General features: G+C 43.0%; 1 protein-coding gene and 1 long non-coding RNA gene across 3 annotated transcripts in view; one reads left to right on the forward strand and one right to left on the reverse strand.

Moving 5' to 3' along the window:
• Nucleotides 1–6,252, reverse strand: part of LOC310690207 — a 48,304-nt gene extending 42,052 nt beyond the window's left edge. The window contains exon 1 of the long non-coding RNA XR_014517978.1: nt 6,187–6,252. This is a non-coding gene — a long non-coding RNA (uncharacterized lncRNA). The remainder of the gene's footprint in view (nt 1–6,186) is intronic.
• Nucleotides 6,253–6,350: 98 nt separating this feature from the next.
• The window catches only part of VOPP1 (VOPP1 WW domain binding protein), a 38,170-nt gene continuing 20,746 nt past the window's right edge, over nt 6,351–23,774 (forward strand). The window contains exons 1-2 of one of the 2 annotated variants that reach the window (XM_083468909.1): nt 6,351–6,573; nt 6,636–6,830. In XM_083468909.1, coding sequence (XP_083325035.1) covers nt 6,780–6,830 — 51 coding nt within the window. In that variant the 5' untranslated portion in view covers nt 6,351–6,573; nt 6,636–6,779. Of the gene's footprint in view, nt 6,574–6,615; nt 6,831–23,774 lie in introns of those variants that run through there. The other variant, XM_083468910.1, reaches the window with a different exon arrangement.

Raw genomic sequence — 23,774 nt, forward strand, 5'->3', positions numbered from 1 at the left:
CTCTAATTTCGATTTTTCCACCTGGAATCCTATTTTTTTGTCCAATTTGAAAACCTCTTGGATCTGAGCGTAATGTAACCAATCTCGCACCTTATTTTTAAATTTTTCTAAACTCTGCAGCCTCCAATTGTCTCCAATTTTTTCTATTATTTCCCAATATTTCGGCCAACTGGCTTCCATATTGGGTCTTTTTCGGGCCTTGGCCTCCATTGGTGATAGCCATCTCGGGGTCTTATTTTCTAATAAGTCTTTGTATTTTGTCCAGACAATAAATATTGCTTTTCTGACAATATGGTTTTTGAACATTTTGTGAACCTTTACCTTGTCGTACCACAAATATGCAGGCCAACCAAAAGCATTGTTAAACCCTTCCAGATCCAGGACATCAGTGTTCTCTAAAAGTAGCCAATCCTTCATCCAGCAGAAAGCTGCAGCTTCATAATATAACCTTAAGTCCGGCAGGGCAAATCCCCCTCTTTCCTTTGTGTCAGTTAGAATTTTAAATTTTATCCTGGGCTTTTTGCCCTGCCAGACAAACTTAGAGATATCTTTCTGCCACTTTCCAAAACATTCCACTCTGTCCACAATCTGAAGGGTTTGAAACAAAAACAACATCTTCGGCAATACATTCATTTTTATAGCTGCAATTCGAACCATACATTAGGGGCATTCTTGAAGCAAAAAATAAGAAGGGAGAATGATACATAATTCATATTATCAGAGAGCACATTTCACAACAGCCTCTATAAAACACTTTACAGTAGTGGCCAGAAGAGAAAAATCTACAATCCTGACAAGTCTCTATATACATCCAGCAGCTGCAAAGGGATTCAACACACTTTCATTTGCCACGTCACACATTATTTTAAAAAGTGTTTCAAAATAATCTATTACTACTGTACCATGGGACACGGCTGGCGCTGTGGGTTAAACCAAAGAGCCTAGGACTTGCCGATCAGAAGGTTGCCGGTTCGAATCCCCGTGATGGGGTGAGCTCCTGTTGTTTGGTCCCTGCTCCTACCCACCTAGCAGTTCGAAAGCACGTCAAAGTGCAAGTAGATAAATACTGTAGGTACCGCTCTGGCGGGAAGGTAAACAGTGTTTCCGTGCGCTGCTCTGGTTCGCCAGAAGCGGCTTAGTCATGCTGGCCACATGACCCGGAAGCTGTACGCCGGCTCCCTCGGCCAATAAAGCGAGATGAGCGCCGCAACCCCAGAGTCGGTCACAACTGGACCTAATGGTCAGGGGTCCCTTTACCTTACTGCAGTCACTTACAATGAACCAAGTAACTGTTCACTGTAAAAAGTAGACAGCAACTTTAATTCTTGGGAAATTGCAACTGTGATGAAGGGGTATGCTAACCAAGTTAAAGTAGCCCCTGATCATAGTTGCAACTTCCCAGAACTGAAGTTGTCTTATTTTTGTTTTACAAATCCAAAGCTTTTCACCAATTCCATGTGCTGGTTTCTGTGTTGCCAGCTTTAACTCTTCAGATGTTGAGGCACTGTGAATTCATTTGTGAATAAGTTCACCTCTATCTTCTGGCTCAATAAAATTTTTTAAAGTTGCAGTTTCCTGGGGGACATGAGCTAAGGTATTGGCTTCTAACTTCCGGAAAACCAATGAATGTTCCAATCGTATTTTGGTGCAATCTTAAACTTGCTTACCCAAGAGCACTACTAAACTCAGTGGGACACGCTTTTCAGGTGTCATGTATTGAATTGCACTATACAATAGCTAAAGGAGCTAGAGGAGATTTTGTGGAGGACACCTAGATGGCAAGAGACAATGAGACTCATGATAAATGGGAGGAAATTAGTCCTATTTTAAATGAGGAACTGTCTAATTAGAAAGTTCACTTTAAAAGAAAAAGGCTGGGATTGAGATCTTGATGTTCCTCACATGCCTTTTTTATTCCTCTTGCAGCTTCATTGATTCCATTTGGGTTAATGGTGATTTACTGCAGTGTGAAAAGAAACAAGCCCTGAATCTAATTGCACCGCTCCATAATTGAGAGTCTGGTAGGCTGTTGCATTTTACAACTGTACATAGGCTTACAAAACCGATATAAAGTGAAAACCACGAGAAATGTGGTAGAATAATGAGATTTCTGTCTCTTCCTATACATGCTCCCTGTAAGACTAGCTCTGCTGCTACATAGTGCAAATCTATAATCTCTTTTCTAGCAGAATTATGTTTCAAGGGATTTCCAATTTCATTCTGTTTCTTTGCGGTATGAAAGGGGTCACACACACCTTCTCACACATAGGAAGGGAGTTGTGTGTCAAGGGGGCTGGCTGGTTAACCCCACCCCATGTTCACCGTGTTTGCAGTTATGTCTTCCACCAACCACGTATTTAGCAGGTATGTGAAATGCCCCTCTGCATGTCCAGAGGCAGCTGTGCAGGATTCTTTCACATGAGGGGGAATTCTGAGCTACTTAAGATTCCCCATCACACGGGGCAGCCCTACACCAGTGCTTCACGCAGCTGCCATTTGAACGGTCAGTAGGGGGCATGGCCAGTGAACATGTTGTCATAGCAGGAGGGGCTAAGCTGGTGTGACCCTGCAACCTCTGACGTATGCATTCAGTGTTGAGGGAGGTTGTGTGAATCTATTTAATTCTAAGCTAAAACCCATCTCACTATGCATAACAGATAAATTATTATTATTATTATTATTATTATTATTATTATTATTATTATTATTATCATTAGAATTAGAATTTATATACCGCCCTATACCTGGAAGTCTCAGGGCGATTCACAGAAATGTTCAGCTGATCATATTTGCCACTACATGGTACATATTTAGGCTGAAATCAATCAATGGTTATTTAAAATTGAGGGTGATTTGAACAGCGGATATGGCTTGTGAAGCATATACCTATCTCACATTTGCCTCTGGTAAGGTTTCGGTACAGTGGTCGTACACAGGCCTATGCTCCAACTGTCCTTATTTACCAGGAGCAGACCATGTTATTTGGAAGCCTAAATCACTTTCCCTGTCTGGAATAATGTTTGTAAATTGCAGTTGCTCCAAAATATAACAGCTTGATTACTGAATGCAACCAGGCATATTATGCCACCATTGAAACAGCTACAGTGGCTTCCAGCACATTTCTGGGGACAATCAAAAGTGTTGACCTATGCAGCTTGAGACTCAGTCACCTCAGGGATGACCACCTCCCATGTAAACCTGTCCAGGAGTTTACCCTAATGTTTCCAGATTTTTTCAATGAATCCAGGGACACTTTTCAACTTCCTACTAAATAGATGGATTTTGTCGGGGAACTGATTTGTAAATCTGGGGACTGTCCCTGGGAAATGGCCAGAGACAGGGCCTATTTTGTGGTAGCACCTTGGCTTTGCAAGTTCTCCCCAGAAGTGTTCATTTAGGGCTGAGTTTGTTGTCTTTTTGACTTATTCATTTTCCCAGGTCTTTTAGATTATTGTAGAGGTTTTTTTTTCAAACAAAACAAAAACCTCAAGTTTTTATCTCATTATGGTGTTTTTATGTTTTGCCTATTATTTATTACAGGCAAACTTTGTTGCTCTTTTTAATTTTATTCTGAAAGCCACACTGAGAAATTATATTGAAGAGTGGGATATTAAATATCATAAATAAATAAAAGTTTCCCTAACTGCAAAATGTGAGAAAGGAGGACCCATGGCGGGTACAAACAATATTTAAAGGCAGACTTATCAGGGAACATGTCATCCAGCATGACATGGAGCAAGTTCCAAGTTCAGATTTCCCCTGTGCTGGGCCCAGGGGTTAATCCGAGCACGCGATCCAGATCCAGTCCCGAATCCAAGGATTCCGCGAGGAGTCAGTCCAACAGGGCCAAGGCAGGTCACAAGACAGGAAACCAGGCTAGGTCAGGCACAGGGTCTCAGACAGGTTCCAGTAAGCAGCAATGTTGCTCCCGCAACCTGGGACAGGGTCCGACAGCCTTTTATCTCTCTCGGGTAACGGGCAGTCCTGATCCCCCGGTGACTCACCTCCCTGTTTCGCCGGAAGGCGAGCACTCCTCCTGAGAGTACTCAGGTCTCGTTTTTCTTACAGTGCCATATTTATTCAGCTCCCAGGAGACTACTGTTGTCAAGTCTGCTGGTGAAGATAGGAAAAGCAAATGACTCTAGGACAGTAAGATACCAGTTGGGCAGTCATTATAAATTGACTACCTACAGGATAGTTCAATCAGTTTATGGCACTATCAGAGCCGAGATGGGATTTATAACAGAAAACCCATATTATTATTAAAACTATATTATTTTTACCTTTGTAATTATAATTGTTTGTAATTTTGGAAACCATAAAGTTATTAATATTATTACTGGATTAGAGGTCTAACTATTCCGTTTCTGTTTGTAGGGGGCACTTGAGAGGTAGAATCTCTTGAGATTTTTTACTTGTTGGAGCACTTCTGTCTTTTTAAAATGTGGTTTTATTTTTAAATGCCTTTGGAGACTGAAATCAGGAATAGAGGACCAAGGTGGGCTGAAGAAGTGTACTGCAGGTGCTTGATCTTTCTTGGTTGCCCTCTCCCAGGTACTTGACCCCATACCCTTCCTTCCTTTGATTGAAAAAGCAGCCTCTTTCTGATCAGGATTTTCTGGGATGGTTTTTGTTTTCTATCATTGGAATAGTGTTGGAGATTCACGCTGATCAAATTGTATTTCAGGCTTAGTTGAGTGATGGGTTCCGGTACCTCTTTTTCTAGAAGAATAGCACTATAGTATTTAGGAAGGCTACATCTATACTTGAAGCATAACATTGCAACAGAGATGAAGGTCATCGGTTTTGAATGCACACCTATATAAACAAACAACACTTCCTGAAAGTAGAAAATAAAGATACTAAGATGGGCTTGGTGTTTTTTTTAAAGAACAGTTTATTAGGACTAACAACAAAAACAACAATTTGTACCACACCCATCTGACTGGGTTGTCCCAACCACTCTGGGTGGCTTCCAGCATATAGAAGAACATTATTACAGTATTATTATTATTATTATTATTATTATTATTATTATTATTAAACATTAAAAACTTCCCTATACCTGGCTGCCTTCATATGTCTTCTAAAGGTTGTATACAGTAGTTACTTATATCAAAGAAAAGCTGGCAAAGAAAAAATAAAAACTTGAAGCACACACGTAGACATGTGATTATAGCAGGCATAAGAACAAAACAAGTAGACAAGAGAAAATCTCCCACAAATATAGAGTCCAGTCATGCTCTTTGGCCCAAACATATTTAGAAAACCATTTCACTCGAAATATATTTCTCTCTCTCCTTGGAATCTTTCTTTCCTTCAATTGACAACCATAAGGGCCATAAACCAAATCTGAGAATACAATTCCTCCATCAAATTAGGGATGACTAATTTCCTGCTTCGGGCTACCATCTACAATGCCCCTAGCCTTCCAGAGCCCCTCCAATAATTTGGGCTCGTGCTATGAGCTAGCTTTCACTTTGCCAGATGTCTTCTTCTCAGTGGAAGCCCCTTCCAACATAAGCAGAAGCCCTTGCTTTCCAGCCAAGGCTCCACCTCATTCTGGCTGCTCTCGGGGTTGGTAAGCAGGAGAAGATACAGTGGTGCCCCGCAAGACGAAATTAATTCGTTCCGCAATTTTTGTTGTCTAGCGAATTTTTCGTCTTGCGAAGCACGAAATCCCATAGGAATGCATTGAAAATCAATTAATGCGTTCCTATGGTCAAAAAAAGTCCAAACAAAGCCAAATTTGGTACAACAACAGTTTATTAACTGCTCTTTAAAGTCACACATACTGTAAAGAGCAGTTCAAAAATTTAAGGGAAAATAAATTAACTTTATAAACAAAACATGTCTTTGTTTTTAGTCAAAGAAAAAAAAGTCGCGAGACGTTTTCGTCTTGCGAAGCAAGCCCATAGGGGAAATTCGTCTTGCGAGGCAAATCGCGAACGGAAAAACCTTTTGTCTAGCGAGTTTTTTGTCTTGCGAGGCATTCTTCTTGCGGGGCACCACTGTACTCGGCTGCTTCTCAAGACATAGAGCAGTAAGAAAGAGGAGCCTCTTCCTCCCAGTTTCTGTCGCCTGGGTGTTGTTGACTAGGCAGCTCGTGCCCATTTACAATTACTGTAAAGACGTCCTGGAAGGCTGTGCAGAATTCAGGCTTGAATTGTATTTTTTTTAACGCACCTTTTCAAGCGAGTTAGGACGTGGCTGCTTCACTTCTTACTAGAATTAAACCGTGTTAGGGATCCTCCCTCGACTGGGCTGGTTAGGGGAACCCCTGACTCCCCGCCCGACCTGCAAGGCCTCCTTCTGGCTTCTTCGCGGCCCGCAGCGGCCGCGCGGTCCCCGGAGGCGGGCAGGCGCTGCGAGGCGGAGTCGGCGGGGCGGGCCTTCCCCGCCCGGCCCTTCTGCCGCCGCTGGGCCGCCGCCTCCTCCTCCTGCTCTTTGTGCGCCCTGCCTGGCGCTCGCGGCCGGAGAGCCTCCCGTCGCCCCGGGACAGCGGCCCAGCCGGAGGGGCGCGACCCGGCAGCTGCTGGCCAGGGCGGGCGGACTGCCCGGATCCCCTTCGCCGCTTCTCGGAAAGGCGCTGCTCTGCTGGCTTCGGAAATCCGCGGTCTCGCACCCGAGCAAAGGCGGGCGGGGAGAAGCCGAGGATCCCGCTCCCTGCGCGCTCCTCTCCCGGAGGCTCGTCTGCTCTGCCCTTTTCCTCCCGCCGGAGCGAGATGCCGCTGCTCTTTGCTGCTTCCGCGCGCGTGTGAGGCTGGAGAAAGGGAGAGATGAGCCATTTTCAGCAGGGGATCCTACTGCTGCTCTTCCTGCTCCTGGAGGTAAGGCAGATCAGTGTTATATTATTAGGGGTTGCTATTACTACTGCTATCATTATAGAGCCTCGGGGTTTGAGAGTGTTCTGCCATCCACAACGTACATCTGAAGCCCTGTTGAGATTTAATGGAGACCCGGACGATTATAGGCCATATCACATAGGCAGGGAATAGCCTCATTCCTATTGAGATCATGGTAAGCGATATTATTGTCCCAGCTGCGCTGCTTCAGAGTAGCAGCATTCAGTCGTGTGCAAATCCTGGCTTCCAGTCTTCCAGCCTGCAGACAGGCTTCCCACCTCCAGCTGGATCTCACAGGTAAGTGTACAGAATCTCCCACAGAACAGACACACTCTTTTTATGCAAAGCTACCATAGGGAGGCTGGGAACTTGAGCAAAGTGAAGGTGGGTCAGGGCTGCTTCCTTAACCCTTTTCCTTCAGGGCTTTTACCTGGAAGTAATGCCCCCTCCCAAATTGCTCCCCTTCCCCTGCAGGGAATAAGACCCATGACCACTTTTTCTTTTAACTGTGGAGATAAAAATATATTGGGAGAGGGATTTTGAGTAGAAAAATGATTTAGGGAAAACAGTTAAGCCTTACACTCTGCCCATGGAGAGTTCAAGGTTCTAGCCTCCCATGACACCTTTTTATTTTATTTTAATTCGTTTTATTTTAATGTTGCATGCATTGGACCTGGAGAAATAGGCCTAACTGGTTTGTAGATTTGAAGGCATATGGTCATAGATAGGATTGAGGACTCTTACCTTTATTACTAACGGCTGATGTTAACTCCGCAGGGAACTAAATGTGATGTCGACACACAGATTTGATACATCTTAGGTGCATTTTCATTTTTAATCAGCTGTGAAGGTTTTACACAGTTTTGATGGCACGGGCCTTGTTTCTTCCTCATCCTCACCATTATGAGTTTTTATTTACTGTATAGAGAAATATCTGAAATCACTAGCTTTCTGCGCATTGCAAATAAATATAATACAAATTTTATTAATCACCAGGAATCATTTGTATTGCAAAATAATTACTATTCTTTTTCATTAAAGTACTTTCTTATTATTGCTTCGGGTCCTCCTCCCAAATGTGATCCTGTTAGGTAGATTAAATTCAGTAGTTATTTTATTTAAGTGGAGAGGCCTAGGGCTTTCTACCTGCTAGGGAAGTCCCACCCCCACCCCCTGGGTAAGTAAGGGCAGGCTGTGGCTACTCAAATAGGGATCGAAATATACTCTACACATACTCCAAGACAGTTCTTATCCACATTTTTCAGAATCAAGAATGGATGGGCTCTGTTGGTACAATCCAAGACTGAGCGGCTACTCAGTTAGCTTGGTGACAGGGCCTAACTGGACATTGTGTTCCAATATTTGTATTATAATCCAGATACTAGAGTGTTGTTGAAAGAGGAGCACCAGGAATGGAGAAGTAATGTAAGAGGAGCCACTGCTGTCTGACTTTCCTCACTCCAGGTGGCCTCACAGTCTCCTCTCCATATTGGGGGGTGGGGAGGGAACCCGTCTAGGTGTCTGGGAGAGATTCTTATTTGTCACACTTGTCACAAGTCAAGTTACAGGTGCTTAGAAAACCCAGGGAGTGGCGATTTTAGGGGGAGCAAGGGGGCAAAGGACTCAGTGAATGCGCCACTGGGTGATGGTGAATTGGCGCAGTAAAAGCCCAGCCTCAGCATTCAAGCAGGTGAACTGTCTGAATCCTGGCTCAGTTAAGCTGGAGGCAGCGCTTCCTTGTTTCATGAGCAGCGAGTTGATCCAAAGAAAAAATAGGAAAAGAAGTTTTCACTGCAAGGCCTGCCTGTTCAGGTGCCTTTATTTAGCCATGCCAGGAAAGATTCACTGTGTTTGAGAGAGTAATTTGCATGAATCTTCTTTGGCTACATCATCATTCTGTTTTGCTTTGTTTTAATCAAAGAGGGTTTAGATTGTTTGTGACTGGGTCTCTTCTCTTTGGCCTGTTTGCCTTTGTAAAGCACTTAAGGCATTTTCCTAAATTCGGCACTGCTTAATTTTGCGTAATAGAAGCAGTGATTAGGTAGTACCATCACCACCACCACCTATTCAAACCATAGGGTGGCTTAGGAGAATTCTTCCAGCTTCGTAAATGGGTTCTGTCTGTTTTAGGACTCTTATCTTTGATTGATCTGTAAAGACGAATAGCCATAAGGACTGTATTGCTGGAAGGATTTTTAAAATTTAAGCCTGGTATTTCACCCATGCCCCTTGATTTTGACAGGATCTGTATTGTGTTGTAATATATGAAACTACCTCTAGGAAGTTCTTTGTAGGCTGTGATTTGACACAATGGCTCCTAGGTAGAGGTCAACTACCCTAGCATTGAACTGCATTGATTCATGAGGCGGTGAATCTCCCCAGTAATTTTGCAAACACTGTGTTTACACTCCTCCTTTGCCCTGTCATAGGAGGTATCCAGGAACATAAATGTATTCTTTCTGTTAGTTATGGGATTTCAGATTGTATGTTCATTGAATGATCAAAACATATGGATCACTCCATATTAAGGAGTGATCATGAACACACTTGACGGTGCAGATTTCTAGATTGATCGACTGCACACATTTTTTTTGAACTCTGAGCTGGGGGTATTGCCAGCTTGATGTGTGTATTGTGTATATGGGGGTGGAGGAAGAAGCAATTTGCAGCTCTTTCATCATTATCATGGGAAACTGGATTTGCACATATGACCTGAGTGGCTTTTCACATGCAAGGTGCGTGAAAAGTCACGGAAAAAATGGTAGCTTTTCCCCACTTCCTCTCATTGCAGAAGCTGTCCATATGGGTGGGTGGTGTAAGATATCAGAGGTGGTTTATCCCTTTTCTGAAATGCACAAGGGTATTTCTAGTCCTAATCTTTCTGATCTCAAGTTCCCTGTGTAATAGAACAGAGAAACTGATAAATATTCTGTCCATGGAAGCATTTACTTTAGCTTGGCTCCGAAGGCTCCTCAAAGTCCACTAGGAACTTAATAACTGTCAATCATCCCCTGCTTCCCCCACCCCAAGGAACGTAATCAGAATGTACAACAGTGATTGCCCAGCAAACCACACGACGGCACAATAGAAGATTAAGCTTTCAATGTTCAATCCATTAGGAGAAGCCCTGCAGTATTCCTTGTAAGCTTTAATTGACTTTATAAACAGGGTGTTAATGCTTCATGTACATGTTTTGCTTTTTTTGGCTGCTATATCAGAATTTCCTTTGATCTAAGCATTTAGGGCATCAACACACCTGGAGTTTTCAGGGAATGTGCTTGGCTTCTAGGAAGACTCAGACCTTCTTTTATAATGGATTTTTGGAATTTAGTTCCCTCCCCCTTTTAAAGAAACAAACACTCATTTATCATTGACTGGGTTGTGGTGTATATATGTTCATTATATTCTTCCCATATGAGCCTTTCTGGGTCTTAAGGGCATCTGCTGAGGCCTTCCTCAGAGTGCTACCTCCAGTGGAAGGGTTTGCTGTATTTGCAGCACCAAAGAGACCTCTCTGGAGCTGGAGCCTGGGCTCCTGGGCTGCCCCGACGAAAATACCTCCCTCTCAGCCTTGCTGATGTACTTCAAAGGAAAGGAAAGCAATATATTTGGCACCAACTTGACTGCAAAAGTTGCCAGAAAGAGGCATACAAGCAGTGTTCAAAATTAGCCAGGCACGAGGTGCATTTTTGCACCTGGCTTTTGGCCACTTGTGACCAAGTGAAGATGCCAGGATGGCGTGTGATACCTCCACCACCTGGAGGTCTATGCCTAGGGATCATTGGATCTGGACTGTTTTTGGACATTAATACCCCATCCTGTAGAATGTGTTATATGCACAATCAGAATGAATTTTAGGAACCAAAATGCTTTTTCTGTGTAGCCTGAGCAGGCACCATTAAGAAAAAGAGGTGGAAACAGGCCAATATATATGTGGACTGTCCCTGGATCTTTTAAGTTCTTCTTTAAGTTCTCAGAGCTGTTAACCTAGCTCAAGGTTGTCACCTGAATTTGCCAGATGTTTAACTGACCATCAATCAACAGTCAGTCCATCATTTGAAAAATAAGACTTTAGAACTGTCTTACCCCAAAATGGCAGCCACTTTGATGACTGCAACTCTGGTTTAAGGACCAATTTGGTGCCTAACTTATATATCTGAGTTTCTAACACTGCATACAAGACACCATCCAACTGCCCTTGGGACTCCAACTCTGCATTTAAGTAGGGTTTACTCCATAGCTTTTTCTTCTCCCAAAGATGTCCTGCAAGGCAGGAGGGATGGATTTTTTCCTTGGGGTTTACTCCCAAAGCCTTCATCATAAATGAGTATAGCTACAAGGTAGCGAAGGTTTAGGATGAGTTTTCCTTCTCCTAGATGGGCTACCTTCCCAGGCTGACAAGCCCTATCTGCCCCTCATTTCTGTCTACAGCACATGCAGAAGCCGGCTTCTTGACTGTTGGACCCCCTCTTGGTCTCATCCACTCAGTCTGCTGGAGCCTGTCTTCTCATGTAGAAGTCTGCTAGGCAGAATAAGCCTTTGGCTTGCCAAGTTTTATCTGGAGGTTTTGTGCTGCGTGGTGGAGTAGTGGTTGGTATACCAAGGGAATTAGTGGGGATGGGGTTGTGGACAGTTTACCTGCTTCTTCCTTCCATTATTTAACATGGTCTGTGTGAACCTGTTTAGTGTTGTGGGGTTTTCCCTTAGGCTGTTTGGGAGGAATGGGTATGCTGTGGTAGAGGTATTTCCGATTATGTCTCTCTCCAAGTGTACCCATTGTTTTGTCTCATCTTCTAGAATGTACGGGATTATGTGGCTCACTTGGTTGGTGGATTTGGGGTTTATTCTTGATTTTTTGTGGAGTTGGGCTGGGGGAATCCAGATTGTGAGGGTTTGGAATATGTAGGTTAATTTTGGGAGGGTGGTCATTTTGATCATGGCTATTTTGTCCGAGAGTGAAGTTGATATTGTACAATCTCCTCAAATCTTTATTGCTTTGTCATCACAGGGGGTTGTAATTGTGGAGGTATAGTTTGTTGAGGTTTCTGGTTATTTGTACCCCTAGGTATCTGAATTTGGGGCAGCAAAGTTTTATCTTGGTGATGTTGGCGAATTCTTTTTGGATATGAAGGAGCAGGGTACTGAAACACATAGCCTCAGAATTTGCAAAATTTACTTGTAGGCCCGACACCATTGCGAATGTGTTGAGTTCTCTGATTAGGAAGGTTGCTGTATTTTTGGAGTCTGGTGTTGTGACCATCAGGTCGTCCTCAAAGTCCCCTAATTTATAGGTTCTGCCTTTTATTTCCACTCCCTTGATGTCTGTGGCTGCTCAGATTCAGATTGCTAGAGGTTCCAGAGCCAGGGTGAATAGGAAGGGAGATAGTGGGCATCCTTGTTTTGTGCCTCTTTGGATTGCTATGGTATTTAAGCTGTTAGTCCTGCATTTTGCTGAGGCTCGGGAGTAGATTGTTTGAGGGTTTGTAAGAAGTTGGGACCAAATTTTATGTTAGTTAGTACTGCTAGTAGGTATTTCCATTCTAGGCAATCAAAAGCTTTGAGGATGTCTAGGGACATAATTGTCAGTGGGAGTTTAGTTGCCTTGCTGTGTTTGATCAGATTTGGTAGTTTCCTGATAAGGTCTGTTATATAACGACCAGAGATGAAGCCCATCTGGTCCAGGGCTATTTAATTTGTGTAGGAATTTTTTTAGGCGGTTAGCCAAGATTGATGTGAATATCTTGTAGTCTTGGTTTATTAATGAGATTGGGCAGTATGATTCTACTGAGGCTGTCTTTGAGTGGTTTTGGCATAGAGACTATCTTGGAGGAGGTCTAGGTTTTAGGAATGGCCTCCTTTTATGATGTTGTTGAATAGGTGGGTCATGTAGGGCATCAGGGGTTCTTTGAATCATAGTTTTTAGCCAGCATACAATGAGGTCTGCTGGGTTTTGTCCTTTTTCGGGGAAGTTGCGGAAGCGGATGTTGCAATGTCTACTGCGATCTTCGAGGTCTGCTTATTTAGTTCTCATTTATGTGCTTTGTTTCCAGGTGGCTTACCAGTTCAGCCAATTCATTTTTCACATGTGTGTTTAGAGCCTCTCAGTACCACTCTATTAGTCTTTCTTGCATTTGGTTTTTATTTTCTAGAGTGGAGATCCTCCTAGTGAGGGTTTCCACTTAGGAGGTCAGGTTGCTGAGTCACTGTGTTCTTCAGTAGTTCTGCTAGTCTTTGTTCCATTTTCCTCAGGGCCCGTTTTGTTGTTGGGTTGTTGTCATCCTGGGGGGATGTTGTGGTCTCAGTGCTGTTCACCATCTCCCTGGTTGGTGCTATCTCAGTCTCTCTGGTGGCCTTGGTTTGAGATGTGTGTGGTGTCCTTTTGGAGCGGAGTGTGTTGTAGTTAGGAGTTTTGGTGGTGATGGTTCCTAGATGTTGTTGAGTTGCTGAGTTGAACAGATGCAGTAGACTGGTGGCTTTTGCAGAGTGTCAGGATTAGGCTGCCATTTTGTCACGTCTGGGCTGTGTTTTAAGGGTCACTGTAGTTGCCTCAGCTGTGTTGGTGAAGCGGGTATCAGACAAGCAGACAGACAAGCAGACCAACAGACCAAGAGTTGACATAAAGGGATTAACAAGCAGAGATGCAAGAGACCCATGGGGTGGGGCCAGAGGGAGGATGTGTGTTGAAGGGGTTGTTTGTGGATACACACACACCTACACACTCATACCACAAATGAGGGAGTAGGGTCCAGTTAAGGGTGGGAAGGGGGTTAGGGCTTCGTAGTAAAAAGTTAAAAATTAAAGGCTGGCAAGGTTGTATTCAAAAAAAACAAAAAGGGGAAAGAAGGGGGGAGGAAAGGGAAAGCAGAGGGAAATAAAAAAGAAAAATAAAGGGGGCAATTAGTAATAGTAATGATAAAAAAATGCAGTGGTGATTCAAGTTATAGTATGAGGTAAAAGACCACAAAAGGGGGGGTACTATTGAAAGTAGATGGGGAGATATATGTATGTAGGTAGGTATGTAATTTATTATTATTATTATTATTATTATTATTATTATTATTATTAGGGGGAAGGAGAGAAAAGAAAAGAGAGAAGAAGGAGGGGGATGGAAAGAGTAGAGAGTTTAGGAGTTAAGAAAGAAGAAAAAGAAGAAGAAAACTGAAGATGTTGAGGTGGTGGTATCTGAAAGTTTTTTTATATATCTATATCTATATGTTTATTTATCTATATATAAAATAAAAAGTATATAGAAAACTCTTTTGAGAGGGGGGATTATTATTTACTTATTTAGGATAGATAGATAGATAGATAGATAGATAGATAGATAGATAGAGATATATACAGTGGTGCCCCGCAAGACGAATGCCTCGCAAGACGGAAAACTCGCTAGACGAAAGAGTTTTCCGTTTTGGAGGTGCTTCGCAAAACGAATCTCCTATGGGCTTGCTTCGCAAGACGAAAATGTCTTGCGAGTTCCTGCGGGTTTTTTTCCTTCCCCCCTTTTTCTAAGCCGCTAAGCCGCTTATCAGCTGATCCGATCAGCAGATAAGCCGCTAATAGCGCTAATCCGCTAATCCGTCAATGGGCTTGCTTCGCAAGACGGAAAAACCACTAGACGAAGAGAATCACAGAACGGATTCTTTTCGTCTTGCGAGGCACCACTGTACACTTTAAAGAGAAAAAGGAAAGAGAAAGAAGGAAAAATAATACCAATAACAATAAAGTGGAATAAAAAGTTTTTTGGGGGGGAAAGAGGTGATGATAATAATGGAAGGGCAGGGAGGGAGGGAGAAAAAGACTGTCCGATTTCTCCCCTATTTAATTAAAATAAAATAAAAATAAATAAAAAGTAGAGGGATCAGGACTGAAGCTATGGTCCCAGGAAGTGGCCTGTGTTGGTTTAGGGCCTCTTTATGGGCACCGTCATTTTAATTCTTGAGAGTTAGAATGAATGAATGAATGAATAATGTATTTAAAATATATTTTTTAATTAAGAAAAGAATTTTTTTGGATCCTGTGTCCGTTTCCATCCGCCAGCAGGGGAGGGCCTGCCCAGCGCCCGCCTTCTCCCAGGCGACTCCCTTTGCGCAGCTCCCCAATGGGCCCCTTCCCGCTTCCCTTTCGCTGGTCACCAGAGATGTCGGGCTGGGGCCAGGTTTGGACTGGGCTGCACACTTTCATGCGGCCTCCCTGGCTCTCCTGGTCCCCTCCTACCTCTCTCTCCATGGCTGCAGCAGCAGCTGTGGTGGTGGAGGTTGGTGAGTGTTCAGCTGGGGGGAGGGCTCCGCCGAGCTCTGCTGGATCACGTATGGGGCGATCCCAGTCCTGGTGGAGCTGAGGTCATCGGGGGTTGGGGGCTCCACACAGCCCTCTCAACCTTCACGTTGGGCCCCCCTGGCTCCCCCCTGCTTGTGGCAGTATTGGTGTTGGCGGTGTGGGGACCAGCCAGAGTACCCTGTTGGTCTTGGCGGTCCCTGTGAGCTCAGCACGGCTGCTGCACTCGCCATCTTGCTTAACCCATGCCTCTGTTATGGCTTTGAAGGCCAAATGGGAGAGGGAGCAAGTTCTTAAGGCCCAATGCTTTCCACCTAGAATCACAGAGTTGGAAGGGACCCTGAGGATCATCTAGTCAGGAATAGGCAGCTGTCTCCTACAGGGATCGATCCTGCGACCTTGGCGTTATCAGCACTATGCTCTAACCCAGGCTTCCTCAACCTCGGCCCTCCAGATGTTTTTGCCTACAACTCTTATGATCCCTAGCTAGCAGGACCAGTGGCCAGGGATGAAGGGAACTGTAGTCTCAAAACATCTGGAGGGCCGAGGTTGAGGAAGCCTGCTCTAATCAATGGAGTTATCCAGGCTGATAATTGTTCCATTATAACCTGTTCCATTGTTCATTCTAATTAAAACGAATGCTTACAGGAAGAGGTAATTGTTACAGGAAGAGGTAATGGCCAGAAATTAGTAATGGTTAAGAATGCTCAAACAGGAAGGGACAGCCCCTATATTGGCAATACAGAGAGCAGGAGACCAAGTGTTTGGTTGCCTAGGTGATGTAGAAGGAAATACACCTCCCAACCAAAGCAGCTGGGCTCTGCTGATTTCTGAAATGGAGTCTTGCTCTTTTGGAAATGGCGAGAGCTACAGTATGTCAAACCGGCCGGCCTCTTTGCTGGTGGGGGAATGAAAATGCACTAGATTCATTTTACTTTCAAACATTGCCATCACCAAGATTTTGGAAATGCACATCTGCATATATTTTCAGAACTGTAGATACCAATGAAAAGAGGGCAACACTGAATCAGTCTCTGTGCTTGTGAAGAAAAAAATTGTGAAGGCAGAAAAGATTAAATTGAATGTTCACTTGATTTACTTCAGCTAAAGAGGTGGTTTATCAATATTTTCTGATGAGTTTTCCCCAGAAGGCACAGAAGGCCTAAAGGCCTTTTGCATGCCTGGTCAGCCTCCTACCTAGTAGTAATAAGTGGAAGAAAGCAACACACAAGCATCACCTCACATTTCCAGTCAACTGCATGTCAAACGTTTTTAATTATCAAAGATAAGATGAAGGTGGCTTAGGGTGAAATTTGGTGTATATAAACTGAAAAATGAAAAAAAAAAAGTTGTGGGTTTGGAAAAGATTCTGCAAAATAACTGATCCAAACATTTCAGTAACAATGGATTTATTTTTTTTGGTTGGAGGGTTGCCATGTTTCCGGAATTTCCCAGACATACATATGGCAACCCATTGTCATTTTTACTGATTTCCCTCAATAACTTTGGGCAAAACTAAAAAAAAAAGCAACAACTTTGCCAAAAAAAGCTCAGGCAATCCTAAATTAGTGGCGATGGTAAGTCTGCTAAGTATTCTAGTTTTCTTGTAGCTCTTACTTTACCCTGGATTCAATCTCCTTAATTCCGTTTTTGTGGCTGTAGCTTTATTGAAGTGCATCAATGAGTTAATGGGTCAGTTTATTCTTCTATCACAGCTGATAGATTATTATGGGTACGCTAAACGTTTAAGCTAGAAATAACGTACATTTGTAATATATTTCATGCAGAAATCTTAGTACACTGTAGAAATGTTGATTAAACCTGATTACATGGAAATTGAACGCATGAGTAGCTTTAGAGTGGAGCAATTTACTTGAGAGAAAGTGTGTGGAGGGGAAGGAAGACACGCAGAGGCTACCTGCGCAATTAGATTTGGGCAGTCATTCTACTGTTTCCATAGTCATTATTTTTGTAGCATTGCCAATGCCTTGTCTTTATTGATTACATTTCTTTTAATGTCTTATGAAATTCCATCCAGTCATAGAACCATCTTTCTGGGCTAGTTCTTGAGGTCAGTATGGCTATGTTTTTGCCAATGCTCAGCAGTCAGAAAGGGACTTTGCTCAAGTAAAATGGAGGCAGTGCAAGACTGTGTGCTGCTTCTTCTAACTACCAAGCACTCAGTTTAAGATGAGTGCGTGTCCTCCTCTAGTGAAGTCTTTCATGTGCAGACAGCTTGCGGGATGTGTTCAAGGTAGAGGACATGATATGGACCAGATAGGGTGAGTCTCATGCAAGGGGAGTCTGGGCCACTCTCTCAGTTTATGGGCCTTGCCTTGGGAGGGGCCTCAAAACCTTAGAGCCAGCTCTAGGTTCATCTGGCTTCTCCTTTGATAATGGACTTACTAATTTTAAATAAATTTGTATACTGTCCTTCATCTGCAGGTCTCAGGGTGATTCACAAGATAAGAATACAAAATACATAAGAAAAACAAGAACAAAAACCAATAACCCCCCACCCCTCAAGAACACATTTAAAAGGCCATAGATTGTTTAATCAGCTGAAGGCCCTGGTTATAGAGAAATGTTTTTGGCTGGTGCCTAAAGATATGCAATGAAGGTGCCAGGTGAGCCTCTCTGGGGAGAACATTCCACAAGCAGGGAGCCACTGCAGAAAAGGCCCCTTCTCATGGTTGCCACCCTCCAGGCCTCTCATGGAGGAGGCACACAAAGAAGGGACTCAGGTGGTCAGGTGATCCTTGACTCCAGGGCATATTCTGGCCACAGCGAAAATTCTGAAGTGCATGTCTTAATCAAGTTAGTTAATCAAGTTAATCAAGTTCCTAGTTCACAATATCTAATTGCTAGAATGCAGTTCCAACTTTTAGTGGTGTCAAGATTTATTAATGCATATTACTTTTAGCACCCTGCTATACTCATCAGCAGACTGGCTAAATAAAATAATTCATTACACTTCATGCCCAAATGTGAAGCTTGTTCTTCCTGAAATTCTAGACCCTTTCCCCCAGTTTCTTTCTCTCTTCATTTGCCCTTGGTTATCTGTATAGGCCATGGGATGCTGTCTGACTGTTGGGACTATTGGGAGGCAGGGAGGCAGGAAACCAAGAGGGGAGGGGAGCAGAATCATGTGCCCTGGAAGAGGGCATGGCCGGCTGGCTGGCTGCCTGGAAGAGAGGGAAGGCGCACTCCACACTGGCATTTTGTTGCAAGTCTCCTTTGTGTTTTTGTTGCTCAAGTCTCCTTAGTCTTAGTTTCATTTAGTAGTTCATAGAAGATACTATTTGGCCCCAGAGCTCCTTTGTATTGTATAAGGATGTGTATCTCATTTGCATGTCTGGCAAGGAAAATAATGGTGTATTTAAAACCTGTTCCTTTACCTGAGATGCCTATGCTTATTTGGTTGTTGAACTGCAGAAATGAACATGCTCTCTATCTAAATGTCATCTATCTAAATAAGCATCACAGATGCATGGAAGAACACAGTAGCATTGATAAAGGCAAAATATTGTAGTCACAGTGGTGCAGTTTTATTATCTTGCTCTTGCTAATTGTTTCTCATTGTGAAGCTCAGTTTCAACATTTTGCAGAAAATGTAATAATAGATCCAATAAAACTTTCCCTCTTTACCTTTTGGATTACATGTTGGGACTAGTAGGGAAAATACTAATGAGAGTTCTGTCTGATTTGGGGGAGACTGAAGTATAAAACTGCCATTGTTTTATACATTGTTTTATAGAGCGATGTAACCACCTCCTGCCTCAATAAGCTCTCAGTGTAAACACTGACAGAGACAACAGAGAAAGGAAGATGGAAGAATATATGCAAATACAGTTACAAATCTTCAGACCAGATTCTGTAGGGAAGAGAGCTAAGGCCTTATGGCAAAGGATTTGCAGAAAAGGTGGGTTTTGAGGAGGGATTCAAAGACAGAGAATGAGGTGATTCCGTGCCTCATAGGTGTTCTGTGGAAGCAGGAAGTTAAAACAGAATTCCCCCCTCTTCAAGCTGGCGTAGTTTTCAGCATAGTGCCAAGATGCATTTCTGCCACTGTGGAACTGAGACAAGTAATATACAAGTCTGAGGTGACACAAATCATGGCTTTCCATCAGTATTTTTCCAGATCAAAAGCCACATCCTTTATTGAAGACTCAGACTGTACATTTAGTAGAGTGGCACAGTTATTTTAAACAACCGTCCCTCCCTCGTTGTATTTAATGTTGTGTAAGGAGATTTGCACGGTACAGATTATGTAAAACAGAGATTATGTAACAAAAGTGCTTCTGTAAATCTGTTCCCTGCAGAGGCTTGAGAATGGGTGGGTGAGAATGTTTCCTTCAGCGCAGTGTGACAAACCCAGTATGTATACAGTTGGGAGGTCAGATTAATGAGCAATATAAACTGTGTCCAAATAAGGAAGATTTAACTTCAGTGCTTTGCTAAAGTGCCAAACATTCCAGGATGTGGAAGATGCCAGTTTGGTTTGGCGTAGCTATATATCTGCAAGACTGTGTTTAGCTGGTATAGCTGAAAAATGGCCGTACCCATTAGATACCGCTTGTTTTCTTAATTAGATCGAGTGCCAGCATTTACTTGACAGGTACTAGCCACGTGGCCATTTGCAGGTGTAGCATGCCCAGTCTTCTAGCCAACAGGAGAGCGGTAGCACACTGTAACTTTCTCATTTTCCTCTTCCTCTCTCATAAGCAAATTTCCTCTGTCTCTTCCATGCTTTGCTTTAGCCCTAGTCCATAGTGTATTATTAGGGACGTGGTGGCGTTGTGGTCTAAATCACTGAGCCTCTTAGGCTTGCCAATCAGAAGGTCGGCGGTATAAATCCCCATGATGGGTTGAACTTCTGTTGCTCTGTCCAGCTCCTGCCAACCTAGCAGTTCAAAAGCGTACCAGTGCAGGTAGTTAAATAGGTACTGCTGCAGCACTCTGGCTTCCATTACGCCAGAAGCAGTTTAGTCATGCTGTCCACATGACCCGGAAAGCTGTCTGTGGACAAATGCCAGCTCCCTTGGCCTGAATTGAGGTGAGCGCTGTATCCCACAGTCACCTTTAGCTGGACTTAACCGTCCAGGGGGTTGTATAGTGTAATACACACACACACACACACACACACACACACACACACACATACTAAGTCTCTCTCAGGGCCACGTTTATATGTTATTTCATGGCAGGACCACATTGCTGCACTAACCCCATAGAAACATTTGTGTTACAATTTTATCTCTTGCCAGTATTAATCAGTGTTTTCTCTTAAGCTGATTTGCGGTTGTGCTCATGTTACCGCACCATACGTCTCTATTTCTTAGCCCCCCCTCACCCCCCAAACTTTTCCCCCTCTGTCTGTACCACAACGGGTTTTGAGTGTACTCCTGGATGCTGCCCTGAAGCTGGGTTCCCAGGCTTTGGTGGTGGCCAGGAGTGTGTTGGTACCATTATGTCTCGTGCACCAAGAGCACCCTTGAGGTGGTGGATCTGGCCACAGAGATGCATGCCTTTGTTACATCCTGATTGGACTACTGATACAAGCTCCACATGGGGCGCTCTTTGAAAAATGTTCAGAAGCTTCAGAGGTTCCAAAATGCTGCAGTCATACCCTTGACTGGTAGGGCTTGGCAATGTATCAATACATCATCCAATGCCAGTTTGTAGACCACATCATGAGAACCATTTCAAAATAATTGAGCTGGCAATGTATTGCGAAGCACAGCCTTTAAAAAATCCAGGGGGCAGTGTAATTGTGCAGGAATCGTAGCTGGCTGCTTCTTCCTTCTCTTTGTCTAGGGAGGAGCGGAAGGAGTTCGCTCTATGAACGCAAGGGCTCGCCTTCCTTTGAGAGGAGGAATCCACTGCCCAGATAGCAAATACCTATTAAGCTCCTTGACTGCTCCTTCGCCCAATCTCCCCCTCCCACCAGCATGAACGCCAAACACAGCTCCTTTGCCCGATCTCTACCCCCCCACTACATAGTTCCATGTTTCAGACATCATGATATATCACTAAATTGCAGTGTTTAGCTGGTGATATATCATGCTGTTGAAAACAGACACCACCCAACCCTGATTATGTCCTATAACACCCTACATTTACATTGGGGTGCCCCAAGCCATTTGGTTTTAACTATCACACTAGTTGCCTTGGCAACCAGACCTTCATTGAGAATGGAAGAGGGTCTCCCATCTCCTCTTTCTAGGCCTCAGATAGCTTCAAGGAGAAATGCTGGTTGTCACCCAGATGCTAATCCAACAAATAACTTTTAGCAAAGCATCATTTGCCCCTCCAGGGTCAGATAAGGCAAGAAGGCTGGTATGCAATGTTTACACAGAAATACACAGTATAGGAGGAAGGCATGAAGGTTACAAAATGCAGGCACACAGGAATCATTCATTGATGCATTCTATCTAAAAGGTTAAATGCAACAAATACTGAAACCATTAAGCAATATCAAAATCTAGATCTAAAGCCGGATCAACTATATCATCACCAGTTTGGGAGAAAGGCAAGTTTATATAAATGCATAATAACAAATGTGTTAAATGACTCGCGACTGCAATACCTCAAGGACCTTCTGTCGCCGTATGAACCAACTCAGATCCTGCAATCAACGTCTAAGGTCCTTCTTCGTAGGCCAGCTCAAGGAGAGGTCTGGCAGGTGGAAACACGAGAACAGGCCTTTTCCGTAGTGGCTCCCGGTTTGTGGAATGGTCTTCCTAGGAGGGAATTTTTCATTGATCATTTCAACTAATTCATTGACATCAAGGAGGTGAGATTTAATCCTTACCTCTTAGTCACAATTCTGCTAGTCACAATTCTCCCCGTGTCATAGTTAGCACCGATGGGAACATTTTTTAAAAATAGAAATTGCAGCAAAGGGCAATTTTCAGTACAATTGTAACTGGGACAGTAAAGTTAAATCTCCCCTCCGCATCTGCCATGGTCCTAATAAAAATAATGCCCTCTGTACCAAAATGTAAACCATGTAGATATTTATGTTTTATTAAAGTAATAAATAAGCAGTATTAAAAAAATAAAATAAAAACATGAACATGTTCAGATTCATCAAGTATTTACGCTGGACCATTTCACTCCTCCTGACCTTTGATATGCTCTATCTATAGAAAATGGTTCTATTTAAGCACATAAAGCTTATTAAGATAAGATAAACCAATCATAAAGATGTTTCTGTGTTAATGAAGCGATAACTAAGCAGTGTTGCACCTGGAGAAAATTATGCTAGCTAAACCTGCTTCTAGCCAAGGTGACACACTCTGGTTTGGAGCTAACCAAGACCATTGTCAGAATCAAAATTCACATAATGGGAATTAATAGAGCATGAACATGTAGGGTCTCCTGATTTCTTGTCTATACCTGCTTTTACATCTGCATTGAGTCCACGGGCTTTCCCTAGCACTAAAATTTATTAAAACTGGTTCTTGATGCCATGCAAATAAAATAAAATAGATGGTGAGTCTTATCCTCTTGCCTGTGAATCTTTGTAAATGCAGTACATAGTAATTAGAGTGATAGCTGTAATTATGTTGTCAAGTATGCATTTTTCCCATAGCAGCAATGAAATTGATATAATAGAAGCTGTATTTTACAACATGAGGTGGGCACAGATTCTGTTCTGAGACACACCCAAGTGCATAGGGGTCATTCTGTTGCTCGTGTTGGGAAGCCTTTCCCATTGAAATGAGGGTCAGACCGTCCATATTTCCCCACCCAACCTCCACTCCTGATTTTAGTTGAATGGAAATCTCACTATTTTTTCATTTTGTAATGTTTTTTATGCATTACAGAGCCTTTAAGAAAAACTGTTACAATTGCTCCTGAGTCCCCCCACAATTCATGCTTCTATATATTTGGGAACATGATTTTTCTTTCTGTCCTTTTTTGTTCTCTATACGTTTGGATGCCTCTCAAGGTATTGGCACCAAACTTGGCATAAAGTTTCGGGGGGGGGGCGTTCTTCGTTGATGTTCGGATATCAGCCACCATTTTGAATCTTGCCTTTTAAGATATTGTCATGAAACTTGACACAAGGATTCCCAAGGTGGGCAACAATCTTCACTGCTTATTGAACGCTTGGTTATTGAACTTGCTTGAACTTGCTTATTGAACACTTGCTTATTGAACATTTTTTTGCATGGTTTGGCCACTTCATGAGATATTGTTGCCAAATTTCCTTCCTAATTTCACCGGCTGCAAGTAGGGTGGAGAATATTTGGGTGGGCCTTTTTGCTCAAATCCTATAGAAAATGGTCTATTTGAGTTAAGACTGTGATAAAATGTTTGGTTAGAGATCTACCCCATCCTCTATCCCAAAATATAGTTAATATAGTGCAATGATGGAATGAATATTAAAACATGTTTATGTCTGTAATATAGATGTTCTCTTTGGTTTTAGTCTAGTCCTAGGCAACAAGATTGGTTCCCAACAAGCATGAGATCTCTAGATGTGGAAATCTGGTTTGGAGTAATGTTCATAGTGTGTATGCATTTCTTAGTTAGTAATTTTAGTTTGTATTGTATGTAAACATAGAACAGTGCTTAATGCTGGGTCCCAAAATAAAGTCCAGCTAGTTCAGTATTGTATTCGCTGATTGACAGTAGCTCTCTAGC

Source organism: Podarcis liolepis (genome assembly GCF_965112155.1).
Source record: "Podarcis liolepis genome assembly, chromosome: 12".
NCBI lineage: Eukaryota > Metazoa > Chordata > Lepidosauria > Squamata > Lacertidae > Podarcis > Podarcis liolepis.